Source organism: Rhincodon typus, chromosome 8 (genome assembly GCF_021869965.1).
Source record: "Rhincodon typus isolate 14 chromosome 8, sRhiTyp1.1, whole genome shotgun sequence".
Lineage (NCBI taxonomy): Eukaryota > Metazoa > Chordata > Chondrichthyes > Orectolobiformes > Rhincodontidae > Rhincodon > Rhincodon typus.
Genome location: NC_063339.1, coordinates 69107041 through 69128611, shown reverse-complemented (window position 1 = coordinate 69128611; position 21571 = coordinate 69107041). Strand labels below are relative to the sequence as shown.

At 43.2% G+C, this 21571-nt stretch overlaps 1 protein-coding gene across 1 annotated transcript in view; it reads right to left on the bottom strand.

The window, feature by feature from the left end:
- Positions 1-2813: 2813 nt before the first annotated feature.
- LOC109923954 (tetratricopeptide repeat protein 9A) overlaps positions 2814-21571 on the bottom strand; it is a 62827-nt gene continuing 44069 nt past the window's right edge. The window contains exons 2-3 of the mRNA XM_048600219.1: positions 15569-15751; positions 2814-3993 (exon numbers count right to left, since the gene is read on the bottom strand). Coding sequence (XP_048456176.1) covers positions 3914-3993; positions 15569-15751 — 263 coding nt within the window. The 3' untranslated portion in view covers positions 2814-3913. The remainder of the gene's footprint in view (positions 3994-15568; positions 15752-21571) is intronic.

Here is a 21571-nt window from a genome sequence, read left to right as displayed (position 1 = left end):
GGTCTAGGCCCGAAACGTCAGCCTTCCTGCTCCTCTGATGCTGCTTGGCCTGCTGTGTTCATCCAGCTCTACACCTTGTTATCTTAGATTCTCCAGCATCTGCAGTTCCTACTATCTTAGAAATATTATCAAGAGCTCTTGTGCAGTGGTACTGTTCCTACATCTGGGCCAGAAGGTCTGGGTTCAAGTCCCACCTACTGCTGGACAGGTTGATTAAAAATATTTTTTGAGACATTGAAGTGATATGAAGAAAGCATTACATAAGTCATTTCTAAGCCGAGTGTGAAACTCCTTCTAACTGTGAATGCCCACTGGGAAAAGGTCAAGCTTCTTAATAACTGTAAGGGGATACAAATACTTTTGACATGTAAAATTTTGCAGAAAAATTTTAAAGGCTATCTTTTTCTTCATCGTCAATTGGGTACCAAAAGATGGATCAAATGACTCTAGATCGTTTGAAGATGCCTTAGCTTCCCAAGGTGGGGTTCAGGATCTCAAGGAAAGTTGAGAGCTGAAATTTTGGGGCCATGAGCTCCAATGGCAGCAATGCTGTCTGAGTTCATTAAAGCCGCACTCCTGCTCTCACAGATAAGCTCCTGACTTACCACACCCCCACAGTACTCACTGAAGTGTCATGATAATTTTCAAATCTTGAAATGTAGTGGGAAAAGGAGTTAGGAAGTTCCTGATCCGATCGGTATGCTTCTTGGGAATCATCTGAAAATACTAGCCTGTTCAACTGTGCACATTTGTCATAAATATACCTAATTTTCCCTCTCCTCAGCTAACTATTACACAGGCAAAACTCAAAACTACTGGGATTACCCAGATGTACCGTCTAATCTAACGTAGCAATTGAAAAAAAAACACACAAACGAAATGTAGCATCACTGGATAGGCAAGCATCCATTACCCATCCCTAATTGCCCTGGAGTGGCAGTGGTGAACTACCTTCTTGAACCACTGTTGTCCTTAGGGCTGTAGGGACACCCACTGTGCCTCTCAAAAGAGTTCCAGGATTTTAATCCAGCTACATTTCTGGAATAGCGACGTTTCCAAGCCAGGATAGTTTGTGGCTTGGACGGGAATTGGCAGGTTCCCGTACTTCTGATGCCCTTGTCCTTCCAGATGATAAAGCTTCTGGGTCTGGAGGATGCCTGTCAGAGGAGCCTTAGACAATTACTGCAGTGTACCCTGTAGATAATATATACTGTAGTCACTAAGTACTGGTGACGAGGGAGTGTATGTTGAAGGTGGTAGATGGGGTGTCAATTAAGCAAGCTGTTTCATTGGGATAGTGTTGAGATTCTTGAGTTTTCTTGGAGTTGCACCCATCCAGGCAAGTGAAGTGTACATCACAGTTCTGAAAGGTGCCTCGCTGTTGGTGAACTGATGCTCTAGGGAGTCAAGAAATGAGTTACTTACTGCAGGATTCTTAGCATCTTGTAGCTACAATATTTATACGGCTGGTTAGTCCAGTCTCCAGTCAACGGTAACCCTCAGGATGCTGACCATGAGAGATTCAGTGATGGTAATGCCAATGAGCATCAAGGGATGATGATTAAATTCTGTCACTGGAGATGGTCATTGCCTGGCACTTATGTGATGTAAATGTTTCTTGCCATTGATCAGTCCAAGCATGGATACTGTGCAGGTCTTGCTGCACTTGGACACAGACTGCTTCAGTATTTGAGAAGTTGTGAATGCTGCTCAGCATTGTGCAGACAGCAGCAAACATCCCCATTTCTTTTATTTTGATGGAGGGAAGGCCATTGATAAAGTAGCTGAAGTTGGTTGAGTCTAGGACACGACCTTGGGGAACTCCTACAGTGAATCCCTGGGGCTGAGATGATTGACTTCCAACAACCACAACTATCTTCCTTTGTGCTAGATATAACTCCAACTATATTTTTTCCCTGATACCTATCTGCTCCAGTTTTGCTCGGGCTCTTCGATACTACACTCGGTCAAATGTAGTCTTCACGTCAATGGCAATCATTCTCGCCTAGTTTCTGAAAATTCAGCTCTTTTGTCCATGTTTAGACCAAGGCTGTAATGAGATCAAGAGCCAGATGGCCCAAGTGGAACCCAAACTGAGCGTCGGTGAACACGTTATTCCTTTGCAAGTGCCATTTGAAAGCACTGTCAATATCTTCCAGCACTTTGCTGATGATAGGGTGGAGTTGGATTTATCCTACTTTTGTGTGCAGGACATACCCAAGCATACTTCCACATTGTTGGGTAGATGTGTTGTTTGATGTATAAATGTTCCAATTACCTTGCTCTAATATTTCCCTCTAAGAACACATGCTCATTGATACAATAGGGAAAAGAATAGTAAATAAATTTGAATTTAGAGAGGAAAATGGCTTCCATACACAGCTGCTGTGGCACCACAGACAACATTATCCTTTATCTTTCAGATGTTGACTGTGCAGTTCCAGCACTTTCTCTTCTTATAACACATTCTTTGTACTGTTCTGTGCACTACCTTAAGATATTGTTTGAACTGGTCACAACAAAGGCTAATAAGAGCTGAAGCCATTGTCCAATTATTTGAAAATTGACAACTGCAGCATTTGCCCCATCACTTGTAATTTCATTAATGAGTAGTTCAGCTTCCACTCTCCCTTTTGCAATGTGCCTGTTAGAGTAGAGAGACAGTCTCCGAGTAAATCATTTAAAAGGCAGTTCAAAGTTAATAACTTATAATGAAATTGCGAGCACTGAATAACACGCAAAGTCTCACAACCAGCAGATATATATTAACACCCTCAGGTCCCAAGATATTCAAAGTCTACTGTGTTAGAACACACATCTAGGTTTTCTGTGCAATTGCTAATGGATTCTATCACCATGGCAACGAATGGTTATCAGTGAGACCTAAAAAACACCCAGCTTTTTGCAGCAGCTTCTTTTCTAGTTGAAAAATAATACATTCCTCTCTCTTTCATTTCTCTAGCTTTCAAATGCACTTTTTTGTGTTAATTGTTTAAATGTCTCCACTAAAATAATGGATAGAGAAGCTCGAGACAAGTTCATTATGCATTTTGTATACTACAATGTAATCTCAGGGTAATTGCAAACAATTATTGTGCTCTTCCTCCACTTTGTTTTTGCCAGTGCACTTAGCATGCTCAACACTTGTGTTATACCATAGCTAATTCCACTTCAATAAAAGTTTTTTTTTTAATTTAAAGCGTGTTTATCAAAATTGATAATAGTTGTAGATACTTGTTCCCTCACTGTACAGGTACTTCTTAAAATCTGAGTATAATAATTCATGTGTATTATTCTAAACAGGTTCTATGAGCAGCAACTCTCAACCTTTCCCTCAAATCGCTAAAACCTGAACAAATAAAGGCTAAATGGCAGTGCAAATATACAAGACTGCTTTCTGTTCAAATGTTGTGGATGCTGGCCATCAAATCAATTGTTTGACAATAATCTCCCTTGGCCAGTTTTCAATCAGGACAACTGGAGTTGACCATTTTGTGAGATCGCTGTGGTGTCATTGCAAAAGCATGTCTCTCCCTATCCCTTAAGAGTGGTAAACTCCTCGGGCTTTCAGTTTCTCTGTAAACTTTTGTTAACAGTCATTTTTTTTTTAAAAATGAACCTTTTAAACGTGTTACCTTCCTCAACCAAGCAACGCAATTTAAAAATGTCCCAAACAAAGCTTGCCGATAAGTCTTGTAATGACGTCACAGCTTCGGGCTCACTTCCAATCTGTTTCTGGCTACACAAAATGCCAAACTTCAAATGGCCTCTGGCTCTTCAATCCCTCAGCTGAGGAGCCAGAGCTTGTCTCGAGCAGGCAAGCTTCCAATCCAGAGAATAAGGTTGATGGCGAAACAAAGCCCACCAGTCACTGCACCAGTTGTCCTCTCATACCCTGTAGTAGCAACTGCCTTTAAAGTGCTTCTTTTTCCTTCTGCGAGCATCTGCTGAGCTTCATCTCTGCCAGTTGGATGTATCTGATCACATTTGTATCTGCGTTTTAAACAAAGACAGAATAAGCACAAAGTTGAGCCACTCTACACTCTATGCACTCACTGTTGTATCTTGGATTACGAAGCTTCACCAGCCCCACCCTCCTCCTTGGGAAGTGCGAACTTTGGGTACAGTTTCACAACCACCAGCCGCCTTGAACATCGTCTGACTAGACAGTACAAGCCAAGAGGCTGATTCATTACCTTGCCTCATGACTGAGTGTGGTGTTACCCATATACAGATGAAAGCAGAGAGTTGAGACAGAAGGAGTTTGCTGCCTTCCCTCAGTTTTGGGGCCAATCTGAGCGTTGCCGTTATCACCCTGAGTGTGATCGCCCACCTCATTAAATTGCAGGGCTTAAGACTTCCTCTCACTCCTTTCTTATCTTGGCATTTATACAACACAGGGTAGTTCAAAATCCCCAAAAGGTCATCACTATGGTTCAAGGAATGATCGGTGTGGGGACACCATGCACGTCATCGTTCCTCAGCCTTCCTTTGAACCTGTGGTTTCAGTGCATTTAAATACAGAGGAACAGGGGAAGCCTAAGGGACACAAATAAATTGGAGTTGCCATCTTCTTTACTGGTCCTGGTGAATTTTCAGTGAGAATGAATTGAAGGCAAATTTCAAAATACCTAGAGACAAGGAGAGAACATAAGAAATAGATGCAGGAGCAGGCTATTTGGCCTCAGAGCCTTCTGCACTCTTCCCCACCATCACCCCCATTTCATTAGATCATAGCCCTGAGCCACAACACTGTGTCAGCTCCTCATAGCCCTCATCACTCTCTGATTTGAAAAATCTATCTTCCTACTCTTGAAATACTTTCAGGGAACTCACCTCCACAACTCTCTGGGATAGAGAATTCCAGATATTGACTATCCTCTGGAAGAAGAAATTCCTTTCCGTCTCAGTTTTAAATGAGTGTGCTCTTATTCTATAATTATGCCTTCTAGTTCATGAGACCAACCCCCCTCCCAGTGGAAATACGTTCTCAACATCTACCCTCAATCTTGTATGTTTCAACAAGATCATCCATCAGTCTTCTATGACTCAGAAGCCCCAAATCTCTCACACCTCAATCTTTGAACCTCTCATTTACCACTAGCAAGCATTGAGATTTCAGAGGTAGGAAGCAGATCTAGAAATGGTAAAGAATTGGTAAGAGATGTGCTTAGAAACAGGGAAGTATCTAAATTTTTGATGTATCAGCTTTTTGGTGACTTTGCATTTTATATCTGCTCACAGCAAGGAAACAATGAATGCCATCAGGAAATCTGAACTGCATCAGTGGATGTGGACCAGTGTACAAAGGCAAATGAATATTTTTCCCTTTAACATTATTAAAAAGCAATTCAACACTTGCATTATATTACAGCCTTTAACACAGTAAAACATCCCAAGGTGCTTCATAGGAGGTTCATCTCAATCAATCAATACCCCAGTACACAAACTTACAGACCATGTGACTTGTACTGATGCCTTCCAGAGACTGTCTGTCCTCATATCATCTGCTTCACCATACAATCTTTTACATGGCTTTGCCATGTCCTGAAGGATGGTCTCCAGGCAGCGTAGGCAAGAAAGACACACATCTGTACAGTACTCTTCACCAGCTTAGGATAATGTTCCAAGTTTGGAACTGGACGACCATCTGGCATCAACCTAGGCACCGGAAAACACAATGGAAGAAACAGCCCTGTCAACCATGCAAAGTCCTCCTTACTAATGTCTAGGGGCTAGTGCCAAAGTTGGGAGACCTATCTCACAGCCTAAGCAACAGCCTAACATAATCATTTTCACCGCATCATATCTTATAGCAAATGTCCCAGACACCATCATCAACATCCCTGGATATGTCCTGTCCCAGTGGCAGGACATACCTAGCGGAGGTGGTGGCACAGTGGTATACACTTGAGAGGGAGTTGCTCTAGGAGTTCTCATCATTGACTCCAGATCCCATGAAGTTTCATGGCTTCACATTAAACATGGGCAAAGAAACCTCCAGCTGATTACCACATACCGTCCTCCTTCAGCTGATGAAACAGCACTGCTCCATGTTGAACAACACTTGGAGGAAACACAAGGGTAACAAGGTCAGAGAATGTACTCTGGCTGGAGGATTTTAATGACCATGACCAAGGGTGGCTCAGCAGCAGTACTACTGATCGAGCTGGTCAGGTCCTAAAGGACTGGGTCTGCAGCAGGTGATGAGGAAACCAAGAGGAAATATATATTTGACCTCATCCTCACTAATCTGCTGACTCTGTATTTCATCTGCCCATGGCAGTATCAGTAAGAGTGACCACTGCGCAGTCCTTGTGGAGAAAAATTCTGCCTTCATATTGAGAATAACCTCTATTGTGTTGTGTGGCACTATCACCGTGCTAAAGGGGACAGAATTTGAACACATCTAGCAACTCAAGATGCGGTATCGATGAGGCATTGTGGGCCATCAGCAGCAGCAGAATTGTACTCCAGCACAACCTGTAAGCTCAGGGCCCGCTATATCCCCCACCTAACCATTACCATCAAGCCAGGGGATCAACCCTGGTTCAATGGAGAGTGCAGGAGTACATGCCAGGAACAGCACCAGGCATATCTAAAAATGTGGTGTCAACCTGGTGAAGCTACCAAACAGGGCTACTGCATGTCAAACAGCATAATAAGTAAGTGACAGACAGAGCTAAGCAATCCCACAACCAATGGATCAGATCCAAGGTCTGTAGTCCTGCCGCATCCAGGCGTGAAGGGTGGTGGACAATTAAACAACTCACCTGGAGGAGGAGACTCCAAAAAGACCCCATTCCATTTCATGTTGGAAGAGCCCAATAAATCAATGCAAAAGATAAGGCTGAAGCATTCGCAGCAATCTTCAGCCAGAAATGCAGAGTGGATGATCCATCGTGGCCTCCTCCACTGGTCTCCAGCATTACCGATACCAGTCTTCAGCCAGTTCGATTCACTCCGCTTGATATCAAGAAATGGTTGGAGGCACTGGATACTACAAAGGCTATGGGCCCTGATAACATTCCGGCAATAGTACTGAAGAGTTGTGCTCCAGAAGGTGCTGCGCTCTTAGCCAAGCTCTTCCTGGACAGTTAAACATTGGCATTAGTCTGACAATGTGGAAAATTGCTCAGCTATGTCCGGTACACAAAAATAGATCCAACCAGCTAATCACTGCCCCATCAGTCTACTCTTGATCATCTGTAAAGTGATGGAAGGTGCCATCAACAGTGCTATCTAGCAGAACCTGCTCAGCAATAACCTGCTCAGTGACACCCAGTTTGGGTTCTGCCAGGGCAACTCAGCCCCTGACCTCATTATAGCCGTAGTTCAAACATGGACAAAGAGCTGAATTCCAGGGGTGAGGGTGACAGTCCTTAATATCAAGATTGCATTCAGGAGTCCTGGCAGAATGGGAATCAATGGGTATCAGGGGGCAAACTCTCCAGTGGTTGGAGTCATACCTGGCACATAGAAAAATGGTCATTGTTGTTGAAAGCCAGTCATCTCAGCTCCAGGACATCTCTGCAGGAGTTCCTCAGGGTAGTGTCCTTGGCCAAACCATCATCAACTGCTTCATCAATGACCTTCCCTCCATCATAAGGTCAGAAGCAGGAACGTTTGCCGATGATTGCACAATGTTAAGCACCATTCACGACTCCTCAGATACTGAAGCAGTCCATATTCAATTGCAACAAGATCCGGTCAATATCCAGGTTTGGGCTGACAAGTGGCAAGTAACATTCGCCATCACACAAATGCCAGGCAATGACCATCTCTAATAAGAGAATCTAATCACTGCCCCTTGACATTCAATGATGTTACCATCACTGAATCCCCACTATCAACATCATGGGGGTTACCAATGACCAGAAACTCAACTAAACTTGCCACATAAATACGGTGGCTACAACAGCAGGTCAGAGGCTAGGAATACTGCAGAGAGTAACTCACCTCCTGACTCCCCAGAGCCTATCCATCATCTATAAGGGATAAGTCAGGCATGTGATGGAATACTCCCCATCTGCCTGGATGGGTGCAGCTCCAGCACTCAAGAAACATGACCCTATCCAGGACAAAGTAGCCTGCTTCATTAGCACCACACATACAAACATCTACTCCCTTCACCATCAACACTCCATAGTACACACTGCTGCTATCTACAAAAGGCACTGCAAAAATTCACCAAAGATCCTTAGACAGAACCTTCCAAATCCAGATGGACCACTTCCATCTAGAAGGGCAAGGGCAGCAGAACACAGGAACACCACCACCGGCAAGTTCCCCTTCTCACGATCCTGACTGGGAAATATACCACCGTTCCTTCACTGTCGCTGGGTCAAAATCCTGGAATCCCCTCCACAAGGACATTTAGGTCAACCCACAGCACATGGACTGCAGCGTTTCAGAAGGCAGCGCACCACCACCAGCTCAAAGGCAAGTAGGGACAGCCAATAAATGCTGGCCAGCAGCAACACCGATGTCCCACAAAAAAAAAGTAATTAGATGCCAATGAAATTCTTACATCACTGCAGTTAGATTTTAGCCACAATCTTGCAGAGTTGAAAGGGTTACAAATGAGTGACACCAATACCTGTGGTACCAATAGAATGGCCCTCCTTATAGAGGGGAATGTTACCACAGCATGAAGGGCTCACATTAGCAGATCTCCTTAAGCCAATACAGGGGCTTGCGTCCATTTAAACTGACTGCACTGCCTGTCAATATCATCATATTGTCAGTGTTGAGTTGACAAGGCCCAAGCTGCTGGATTAACTGATTAAAATGAACAGTTTACACTTTGTGAAATAAGCCAACTGAGGTATGCAGAGAGTTGGCTACCAATTCACCTGACAGGAGTCCCATACGGGAGACTGCCTTCCTGAGTATGTGGAATGCCCTGGCTTTTTGTGGCACTTCCTGACTGCAGTCTCCAAACAGGCAGAGAGAAGACTGGTGGAGGTCTTTCTGATGAGGAGTCAAGTCAATGTGGTAGATGTTGAGAAGATGAAAACTGGGACCCATGAGAATGAGACAGTACTTTGGAAATCCAACAGGGAATTCAGGAGAATTGGTTTTACACAGTGAGAACATGGGATTGGATGTTGCAGGGAGTGGTTGTGATGCAATGCTGGACTTCTTATTTCTTGATTTTTCTAATTTTTTTTACTAAGAGCTTGTACTGGAGAAGTTCTTCCTAGGTACCTTTTTAAGATGGTGCCATAAGTGGTGGCTTGCAATTTTTTCACTGCACTCATTTGAGTACATATGACAATAAATCTAATTCACTTCAATTCAGATATTATAATATTTACAGCACAGTCAAAAACCCTCCATAAAAACGATTGCACTAACCATCTTAATCTAGGTGGATAACTACAGTGATAATTCTGCTTCCACGAGTGCTCTTTCTTGTGTTTTCTTCGTAACAGCAAGTTGGAGAAAGCATTTGAAAATTCCAAACAATGGAAGAATATGAACAGGAAACAAAAACAAACTCAGGAAGCACTGGAAAGGTAGCAGAAAGTTACTATTCTTGTGACCCACGTGCCTGATGGAAACTGCATTTCTTAGCCATGTTTATTTCTTTGTCACAATGTGACACTTCCGATACACAGCTCCTGAGTGTACAGAGCAAGCCACTGAAGCTTGATCCTAATACAAAACAGAACCCAAAGTAGTAAAAGGGTTGGCTCAAGACAGTCACAAATACCGTAGATTTAGACTTTATGGAATAAATAGAAAAGTTACTTTTCTAAGCCTGCATTTGTTTTAACGGTGGTAAATTTGGAAGCCTAACTGGTATAGAGATTACTGAGCTCCAAGTACGCTTGAAAAGTAAACTCCATACATAATTGGCAATGTGTTTGCCACCTACTGGCACATGCACCTTGGCACAGAGGTTCCTGTATAAACCTTCTTTTTTTTCCACAGAAGTAATTTTACTTTTGACCAAAAAGACCAATTTAAGAGTGGGAGAAGATAGGATATGGAAGCAATAGGAGTATGGAAATGTAGAAACTGGAACTCACTATTCAGCTTCTCAAACTAGTCATGCAATTCAATGAGATCAAAGCTGGTCTGGAGCCAAACTCCATATCCTTGATACTATTGAATAACAAAAATATCAGCTGATCTAGCATCAATTGCCATTTGTAGAAGAAAATTCCAAACTTCTACCACCATTTACATATAAAAGCGTTGACCAATTTCACTCCAGAAATGTTTAGACTATTACCCTCCAGTCTTAGATTCCCCAACCTAATATATATCCTTTAGCATTAGCTAACAATCTCTATTAAGGGGTTATATTTGTTGTGAAGTCCATTAAAAAAAAATCAATGTACCATCCCTTGTTTGCTACTGTGGACACTTCTTCAAGAAACATAATCGTGTCCATCAGGCTTGACCTCTACTTTTCTAATTAAAGGAATGAGCTGAACTTGAGCACTGAAATAGACAGCAGCTTTAATTAGTGAGCCTTTTTCATTTTACGATTCATTTATCTTACTTGGATCACAGAACGAGACAAACAGAGGCTGCTTTTGTTTTAGATTGGAGCAAATGAAGGATAATCCCTGGTGCCTGCCAAATAAAGGTCCATTCAGCAGAAAACATTTGGAGAGATAAGGCCTGATGAACCTGTTGCAAATGTGTGGCCACCCATCCCCCCTGACCAGCCTCTCTCACACCTACTTTCACACACGCAAGCACTCACACACACACACTCACTCACACTTGCAGGGACAAGGGACGTGCAGCTGTAGAGGAGACAGATTCAGTACAAGTCCTGAAAAAAGTAGTCTAGTGGCACTTATCTGTGGTAAGAAATGGTAAGGGAGCTGCGAAGATGGTAACACTGGCCAGGGAGAGGCCAGAAATCACCAGGCAGCAAGGAAGAAAGCGAGCGAGACCCAGAGCAACAGCAGGACCTAGAGGCAGTAGGCCGAGACTCAGGACAGGGGAGCAGAGATAGATAGAAAGAAAGCAAGAAATAAAGCAAGAAAGCAAGAAAGAGAGAGAGAGAAAGAGAGACTGGAGGCCTGGCAGCACCGTGGAGGGTCAAAAATTTGATTTTTGCCTTTTTTTGTGATCTTGGTATTACAAGGATAAGACCATAAGATATAGGAACTGCCCAGCAACCGGGATCAACTAGTTTAACTGATCATAAATCACAGTTTGTAATTGTTTCATCTAGATGGTTAATGCTGTTTCTTCCCTTCTGCAGTAACTGTGTGACAATGTGTGCCTGAGGAATGCTATAGAGAGATGAAGTGCTCAGCCAAATTTGTCTGAACAAAAAAAGAACCTGAATTATTTGGCAAACAATTTCCTGCAGATGAAAAGAAAAGGGAGAATCTGGGATCTCTGAACTTTCAGATGGCAGCCTCTAAGCAGTCACAAATTCAAACATTACAATTGTATTTTTAGGATTAAAGATTCAGTGAGTTGTGCAGACTGTCAAGGACAGAAGTAGCTACAAGTAAAATTGTGTGTTATTCCCCACAGATGATAAGTAAACTATTTAAAACCCTCCAGTTTGAGTCCCTGAATTGTAATAGCTGCAAGTTAATGTATTGTGTTGCTGCTGAGCTAGAGTGACAATGGTAAGGTATTAAGAGGTAGTTAGCATAATCGGCTGGATGGTTAGTTTGCAAAGCAGTGTGATGACAACAGTGTGGGTTCAATTCCCACACTGACTGAGGTTACCCCGAAGGACTCTCCTTCTCAACCTCTCTGCCCCCACCTGAGGTATGGTGGCCCTCAGATTAAGCCACCATCAGTCATCTCTCTCAAGTGAGAGAGGAACGCTATGGCCTGGTAAGACTTCAGCGACTTGATTTAAGTAGTAACCAGCAAAACTGTGGAACTCAGACATTAAGTTAGCTCAAGAGAGAGATTGATAGATTACTACTTACTAATGGCACCAAGAGATATTGGGAAAGCACGAGAATATGGCTTTGAGGTAGATAATCTAGAACGGTGGAGAATGGAACAGATTCAAGGGGATTGCTCCTCCCTCTTATGTGTTTCATCAAAGTTCAAGTCTCAAGGATGCCCTCACTAATTTTTCTCCTTCCTGAATACAATCAGTTGTGTGACCTCCCAAGCCATCCCTATTGTGATCAGATGAGTAAGCACAATCAAGGGTTTGAACCTGAGCTTTCCTACCCTGCATGGATTTCGATCAATTCACGAGGTTAATGGGGCAAACCTTTGTTTATCTTTCAGGGGGCCGGGGGTGTTCAGAGTGGCCAGGGAGTTTTAATTCTTTTGATCTCCTGAAAGATTTAGTTTCCAGTGGAGTGGGGTTAGCTGCAAAGGAGATCATGGGATCAGGTAGATTTGAGCCCTGAGATGGGTGGGTGGTGGGAGGTTGGGGAGGTGCGGGTAGAATGTCCGATCCCAGGAGGATGTATGGAGGTGGTCGGGAAATTGGAAGCATCAGGGATTGCAGCCTGGATGGAGGGTGTCTTTGGACTTTATTAAGGGTATTGGAGGCTTGGAGAAGTGGTGGAAGAGGGAGTTTGTGGATATTGAGGTCAGAACACTTCAGAGGGAGCACGGATTTCTAGTGTGGAGTGAGAGGGTGAGGTGAAATTGGAGGCTCTTTGGGGAGATTGGAAAGATTGGGATGGAGTAGCTGTCTGATTGTAGCAAGCCTGATGCCAGCTACACTGGATCCAGCAGCTCAGTAGAAAGCCACATACGTTCAGAACCAGCAGACTTGAACTTACTTTAGCCAGTGGATTTCCTGGCCAGAATAAAAAGTGCGAAATGATAAATATATGCCCCACAACCTCATTATTCGGCTTTAAATTGCCAATTACCTCACTTCCTGGGCACAGAGTTAGTCACTTGACGCCCCCTTCTAGCCTTTTGTCAAATCAGAAGTGGGTGGAGTGGAGGGTCAAAGGTCAGGATTCAGATTGTTAACACTAACCTCACAACCAACCTAAATGCTCCCTATTACATATGAAAAACCAGTTACTGCTGCGTGTAAGCAAACTTGTAACCAAGTGTGGAACTCAATCGAAAAGATACAGCAGGGCTTCAGTAACTCCTGCTGGGTTTGGGATTGGACAAAGATCACTAACAAAAGGTACGGAAATTGAGAAGATTTATTGACTATCAAGGATCAGTTGTGACTTCATGCACTTATTTATTCTATTCTACATAGAGAACTGACTCAACTCTTGCCCCTCTACAGACACAAATTTGAGAGGTTCTGTGGATGAGCATTGTGTTCAGTTACAATTCAGCAACATTTAGAATGTAGTTTGTCTCCAGTTAAACTTATTAATCATACATTTCCTGGTCTAGACTCCAGAAACAATTAGATGAGTAACCAAAAACTCTTTAATTTAACATCTGCAGTACAAATGTTAATTTTGAGAAATTACTGTATTTGGAAACCTACTGATTATTGAATATATTCCACTGAGATCTGGTGTATTGAATAGTGATGGCTTGGTCACGGCACTACATTATCTTAATATCAAATTCAGAGTAATTGTGACAGGCTGGTGAAACCCAAGATCAGTTCCCTCAATATTGTGTAAAATTGCCCAGAACAATCAAAGATAACATATCTTCTTGCACTAAAAAGAATTGATTTCAACGATTTCAAACTATTTCTGCGACGTTACCCAGTTAAAGTAGAGGCTGCTGATCTGCTGCATGGTCTTAAAGCTGCACACTCATCAGTTGTTCCTAGCTAGCCTGCTTTATATTCTAAGAATATCAGCCCATCACCAGATAGAACATAGATGCCCGATGTGGTGCTTGTTCTGGCATCATTAAGAAAGGAACAATGCTGCTCATAACCTTCACTACTTGATCATTGTGTCACTGTGGTATCACACCAAGAATTGCAAAGCCCAAGATGCACGTTAGATCCATCAATGATGTGTAAAATTAATCAGAACGATCAGAAATAACATTTTCTCGTAACAAAATGAGTTGATTCCAATTGTCTCAATCTACTTACCTTAGAGATATTACCTCCCGGATTGCCCTCTCACTACTTACAGAATCGCCTGTGAAATTGGCAGCCGCAGAAAGTAATGGAGACCAAAACTTTGAATGTTTTCAAAGCGTTAGGTGCAGTTCTTTGGGTGACTGGGTCATGGGGCAAAAGCAGGAGCTGGGTACTGAGTTGGATGATCAGCCATGATCACACTGAGTGATACAGCAGACTCAAAAAAGGGGCCGAACAGCCTACTTCTGTTCCTATTTTCTATGTTCATGCTACAGAGAAGAAGGTGGCCATTCAGTCCAGAGGGCATAGGTTTAAGGTGAAAAGGAAAAGATTTAGTACAAGGATGTTATTAAGCATGGTCTAAGCAATATTAAAAAAAATCAGTTCAAAGAGGCAGCACAGTGGCTCAGTGGTTAGCACTGCTGCCTCACAGCGCTAGGGATACAGGTTCAATTCCACCCTCGGGTGACTGTCTGTGTAGAGTTTGCACATTGTCCCTGTGGGTGCTCTGGTTATCTCCCACAGTCCAGAGATGTGTAGGTTAGGTGGATTGGCCATGGTCAATTGCCCATAAGGTCCAGAGATGTGTAGGTTAGCCATGGGAAATACAAGGTTACAGGAATAGGTTAGGGGGTTGAGTCTGGGTGGGATGCTCTTCAGAGAGTTGGTGTGGATGTGTTGCGCCAAATGGTCTGTTTTCACACTGTGGGGATTTGATTCTATGATTTAAAAGGGACCTGAGGGGCATCTTTTTCACACACAAGGCAGTTCATTTATGGAATGAGCTGCTGGAGGAAGTGAAAGTGGTGGGTATAATTACAACCTTTAAAAGGCATTGGGACAGGTACATGAATAGGAAAGGTTTGCGGGGATGTAGGCAAAATGTTGGCAAATGGGACTAGTTTAGTCAGCATGGAGGAGTTGGACAGTAGGGTCTGTTTCCATGCTGTGTGACTATGTCTGTGCAGAGCAATTCATCTATTGCTAACAGCCTCCCACTGCTCCCCTCTACCCCCAACCATAACCCTGCATATTTTTCCTTTTCAGATAATAATCCAACTCCATCTTGAATGTCATGGCTTGAACGTGTCTCCACCACAATCCAAGGCAGCACATGCCAGATCTTAGTCTTTTAAATCAAAAGCCTTCACAGGACTCAATAAAATTCCTTTGTCTCTATTTTAAAATGCAGCTTCTAAAATGATAAATTATACACCTTTCACCACCAAGTCACATCCTTGCTTGAACTCAGGGATGACAAAGTAATGCACCAGTTTTCTTACAATGCAATATCAGATAAAACAATAATATTAAAAGGCAGTAGTTCTCCAGCAGTCAGCTAAAGCAAGCATATAACATGTTAGATTCTTAACTCAGAGTTTCATATGAAATATATAGAGTGCAAATTTTCCTTTTGTTTGGGAAAAAAGAAATGCTGTTCGTTTTGAACATGCTACGACCATCAATCGAAATGAACAAGATGCTTAACTGTGTATATGTCCACACACACACACACACACACACACACAATGTGCACTTTGACACCCACCTTTTCACAGGGTAAAGTGGGAAATAGCTCACCTGTTGGCTCTCGGTTCCTTGCTTCCTTCAGGTAATGTAACGCCTTATCATAATCTCCGAGATGATAATAAGCCACACCAGAACGATACAGGGCCTTGAAATTATCCCCTTCTTTCTTCAGGACTTTGAGGCAATATTCCTTTACTCGTTCATAGTTCACTAGTTCCGCTTGTAGCAAGCAAGCTTTTGAGGGAAAAAAAATGAAGAAAAAGCATAAGGGATCAGTTGTTAGAATTCTTAAAGTAGGCTGGAGCACTGACACTAAAAAATGAATTTGTAACAAGGAACTGCATGTAATATGGTGATTCTGGTACACTGGGGATTGTTTGGTACAGGATAATTGCAAAGGGAAATTCCATCACGGTGAAAATGGAACACACATCAACTGAGGTCATCCTCATCAAGCTGCATCAATTTACAACCAACTAATGTATTTTGCGGTCAATTTCATTACTATTTGCTGTCTACTCAGTTTCACCAATAATATTTTTCACTTAAAAAAGACAGCAATGTGATATGCAAGGTAGCATGTCTTTTAAAAACTGTTCTCTTGATCAGAAAGGCCTGTCTCTAGCCTGATGCAGGGGAGGCAGTGATACGGTGGGAATGTCACTGAACTAGCAATCCAGAACTCCAGGCCAGTGCTTTGGAGGCAGGGGTTCAAATCATGGCAGATGCTGGGATTGGAATTCAATAACAATCTGGAAAAAGAGCTGGCCTAATGGCAACGGTGTAACTTTTGTTGACTGTTGTAAAAGCCCATCTGGTTCACCCACGTCCTTTAGGGAAGGAAATCTGCAATCCTACCTGGTCTGGCCTACATATGACTTCGGACGCACAGCAATGTGGTTGACCCTCTGAGCAATTAGGGATGAGTAAATGCAAGTTTAGCCAGCAATGTTCTCATCCGATGAACAATTTTTTTTAAAATGGTGAACAGAGATGAGCAACTTCTGTCTTACATTCCCTCTCCCTCCATCAGGTATCATGCGCTGAGATTACTGTACTGACAGTAGATTTCCACATGCTGGTCCATGTTCATGCTTGACAAGGTGTTGTAGTGGCTTGTCATTGGCTTCAGCTGGCTTTGGCTGAACTGAAGTTCCCTCCTGCTCCTATCATCTCATCATCATATTGGGCTCTGCATGGTTGAGATATAGTGCTGCCACCAATCCTCCTTTCTGTATGAGTCTAAGGATATATGTAACTATCAGCAAGGTGATAAGACCATGAAATGTGGGAGCAGAATTAGGCCATTCAGCCCATTGAGTCTGCTCCCCCATTTTATCATGGCTGATATGTTTTTCAGTTCCATCTTCCTGCCTTCTCCCTGTAACCTTTTATCCCCTTATAATCAAGAACCTAAACAGAAGTCACTGTAAAAGCTCAGCAGGTCTGGCAACATCTGTGAAGAAAAAAATCAGAGTTAACATTTTGGGTCTGGTGACCCTTCCTCAGGAGGAAACGTTAACTCTGATTGTTTTCTTCACAAATGCTACCAGACCTGCTGGGCTTTTCCAGCAACTTCTGTTTTTGATTTACAGCATCCGCAGTTCTTTCGGTTTTTAATCAAGAACCTATCTATCTCTGTCTTAAATACGCTCAATGACTTAGCCTCCACAGGTTCACTACCCTCTGGCACCCTCTGGACCCACAGTCCTCAACTGCTCCTCCATTATCCCCAAGATTATTCTTGCATACGGTGTCTGGACCCCCTCCAATGCCAGCACGTCTTTCCTTAGATGCGGGGCCTAAAGCTGCTCGTGATATTCCAAATATAGTCTGACCAGAGCCTTACACAGCTTCAGCAGTAAATTCTGTTCTTGTATTCTAACCGTCACAACATGCATGCTAACCTTACATTGGCCTTCCACCTGCCAACTGAACACGCACGTTAACTTTAACAGAATCCTGAACTAGGGCTCCTAAGTCCCTTTGTGCTTCAGATTTCTGAAGCTTTTGCCCATTAAGAAAAATTCTTCCTATCAAAGTGACAACCTCACACTTTCCCACATTGTATTTCATCTGCTACTTCCTTGCCCACTTGCCTAGCCTATCCAAAGCCCTTCTGCAGCCTCCCCACTTCCTAAACACTACCTGTTCCTCCACCTATCTTTGTGAAGTTTGCAGATGATACAACAATGCCCTCAATTCCTTTGTCCAGATCATTAATGTATAATGTGAATAGATGTGGTCACAACACAGACCCTGTGGGTTTCCACTAGTCACCAGCTACCATCTGAATTCTATGCCTTCTGCCAGTCAGTTAGCCAATCCTCTATCCATGCCAGTACCTTGCCTCTAACACCACAGGATCTTATCTTATTGGGCAGCTCCTGCACGGCACCTTGTCAAAGGCATTCTGGAAATCCAAATAGACCATGTCCACTGACTCTCCTTTGCTTAACTTGCTCATTACCTCCTCAAAAAATTCCAACAGTTAGGCATGACCTCCCATTGACAAAGCCGTGCTGACGCGGGCCTATTTTATCATGTACCTCCAAGTATTCTGCACTCTCACCTTTAATAATGGACTCTAAAATCTTACCAAACTACAAGGTTAGGCTAACTGGCCTATAATTTCCACAGGCATGTAACATTAGCCATTTTCCAGTCCTCTGGGAACCTCACCCCGACTCCAGCAATTCCACCTTCAGACTTTTCAGCTTCCCCAGCAGCCTCTCCTTAGTGGTGGCCACTACACTCACTTCTACCCCTGACTCTCTTGGAGTTCTAGCATGCTACTGGTGTCTTCTACTACAAAAACTGATGCAAAGTACCAGTTCAGTTCCTTCGCCACTTCTTTGTTCCTATTGCTACTTCTCCAGCAGTCCAATGTCTGCACTTGCCTCTCTCTCTCTACCCTTTACACATCCAGAAAACCTCTTGCAAACTTTTTATATATTACTAGCTAGCTTACTCTCATATTTCATCTTTTCCCTGTTTATTGTTTCTTCAGTTGTCCTTTTGTTGGTTTTTAAAGGTTTCCCAATCCTCTGGCTTCCAACCGATCTTCACCACATCGTATGTTTTTTCTCTGTTTTTATGTTGGCCCTAATTTGCCTTCTCAGCAATGTTTGCCTCAGAGACAAAAAAAAAACTGCAGAAGCTGGACCAACAGGAGGCTGAAAGAAAACAGCAAGCCAGTCAGCATCTGGAGGAAAGGAGAAGTCAACGTTTTGGGTATTACCCTTCTTCAGAACTGGATGTGGGGGTAGGGGGAGCTGCAGATAAACAGAAGGGGAGGCGGGGTAGATACTGGTAGTAAGTACAATGTGGTTGGTCAATGGGATGGACGAATCTGGTTGGTGGCTGGAAGGGAGGGTCAGAAGGTGGAATGGAAGGGAGGAAGTGGGGGATGGGTGGGAAGATTATTTGAAATTGGAGAACTCAATGTTGAGTCCTCTAGGTTGTAGGGTGCCCAGGCGGAAGATAGGGTGTTGTTCTTCAAATTTGCGTCCTGAGTCACTGTGACACTGAAGGAGGCCAATGTCAGACATGTCGGAGGGGGAGTGGGGCAGGAAATAAGCAGTGACCGGGAGGTTAGGCTGGCCATTATGGGCCAGAGAAAGATGCTCAGCGAAACGGTCACCTAGTCTACATTTGGTCTCACTGACGTAGAGAAGACCACATTGGGAGCACTGGATGCAGTAGACTAGGTTGGAGGAGATGCAGATGAAGCTCTGTCTCACCTGGAAGGGCTGTTTCGGGCCCTGGATGGAGGTGAGGGAGGTGGTGCGTGGGCAGATGTTGCATCTTTTATGGTTACAGGGAAAGATACTGGGTGAGTTGGAGTGGTTGGTAGGGAGTGTGGTGTGAACTAAGGAGTGGCGAAGGGAATGGTCCTTGGTTCTTCTTCCTTGGGGTGAATTTCTGTTGTGCCTCCTGAATTATCCCCAGAAATTCCTGCCATTGCTGCTGTACTGTCTTCCCTGCTAGGCTCTGTTCCAATCAACTCTGGCCAGCTCCTCCCTCATGGTCTTTGTACTTAACTTTACTCATTTTTAATTGCATTAGAGTTGATTCCAGCTTCTCCCTCTCAAACTGCAGTGTGAATGCTATCATATTATGGTCACTGGCCCCCAGGGGTTCCTTCATTTTAAGCTCCCTAATTAAGTGTGCCTCATTACACATCATCAAATCCAGAATTGCCTGTTCCCTAGTGGGGTCTATGACAAGCTGCTCCAAAAAAGCATCTTGTAGACTTTCCACAAATTACTTTTCTTTAGATCTGCTACCAACCTGATTTTCCTAGTCCACCTGCATATTGAAGTCCCCAATGATTATTATAATAGAACCATTCTTACATGCTTTATCTATCTCTTGATTTATTTTCTTCCCCACATTCTGACTACTACTACAAGGCCCGTGCATAACTCCCATCATGGTCCCTTCTCCTTTGCATTTCCTCAATTCTACCCACACAAATTCTATGGCTTCCATATCTATATCGCTCCTTGCTATTTGTTTAATTTTATTTCTTACTAACAAGGCAACCTCATCCCCTCTGCCCATCTGCCTGCCCTTTCGATAGAGCGCGCATCTCAGATATTTAGTTCCCACCTCTGATCCCCTTACAGCTATGTTTCTGTGATACCCACAATATCATATCTGCCACTTTCAATCTGTGCTACAAGCTCATTCGCCTTGTTTCATATGCAGCGTGTATTTTAGTACAATGCTCTCAGTCCTGCATTGATCACCCGCCCTTCTCATAGTTGTCCCCTTATTTGCTGTGCCTGAAGTTAGATTACTGACCGTTTCCATACTGTCTATCCTATTATTTGTTCTGGAAACATTAGTAACCTCTTCTGAGTCCTTTTCCCATTTACCTTTGTGGGTAATTTTCTGCTCCACTCCAACAACCCCCCCACCTCCCACCCCCAATTTAGTTTAAAGTCCGCAGCCCTAATTATGTGCTTCACCACTACTCCAGTTCCAGCGTTAGTCAGGTGAAGCCTGTCCCATAAGAATAGCTCCCTCCTTCCCCAGTACTGGTGTAAACAACAATAGCCATTTGTCTTACAGAATAAGAGGTACTTCATTGCACAATAGCAATGAGCACAGGTTACACTGACTAGTTAGGTATAATTACTTAAGGTAGACAGGAACCAGGATCTCATGCAAGACTGCCCAATTCTCCACTCAAAGATTGGGTAACATATCAGATTGAGGGAAGCTTAATGCAACTTTAACTTTAACTCTTCCAGAAGCATTCTTATACAACATCTCCCCGCAAGCAGTGTTTTAATTCCATACTTAACATTTAGACATTGTACTTTTACATTTATCACTACCCAATCTCATCACTCCCCTCACTCCGAGTTTCTGACTTCACAAATACTAGACATCTGGAGCTTGCACAATTCTTCTGCAAAACACTTCCTTCTGATTTGGAAGATTTGGTAGGTCTTTCAGGACCGTTCATCTTGAATCTGATCTTGACCTTCAGTGTTCCATGAATCACTCATACGGTGGAGGATTTTTGATTTCTTGGATGCCATTTGTGGAGCATGTAGTTCCTGATAAACCCAGTAGCTGGTCTGTTACCTTATCTGGAGCACCCTTAAATGCCTTGAGTTTCCATCACATCAGGAACCCTTTCCTGCTGACTCCTATCAATCCTCTTGAACCTCATCTGGGAGGTAGGGGAAGAGATATTTAATCTCATGAATAGCCATTATGGAAGACAGCAACTCTGTTGAAATAAATACTTTTTAGTACAAATCTGGATTTCTGGATGAAGAAATTGCTTTGTGGTTTGGATGGTGTTTTTTTGCAGCATCCTGGATGTTCAACCCAAGAAATCTGTTCTTTTGCACAATGTCCTGCATCTGTAGACGTGGCTCAGACTTCCATGGGAATCGTAATGCAGCTCATCTCCATTTTGTTCAAGGAGCCCTTTACTCTCCATCTGCCGATACATCTTTGTTGAAGTTTGTAGGCTTTTTGCTTCAATAGGTTAGATGTCTTAATTTGGCCCCTGTGGATGTCTTTCTAGAG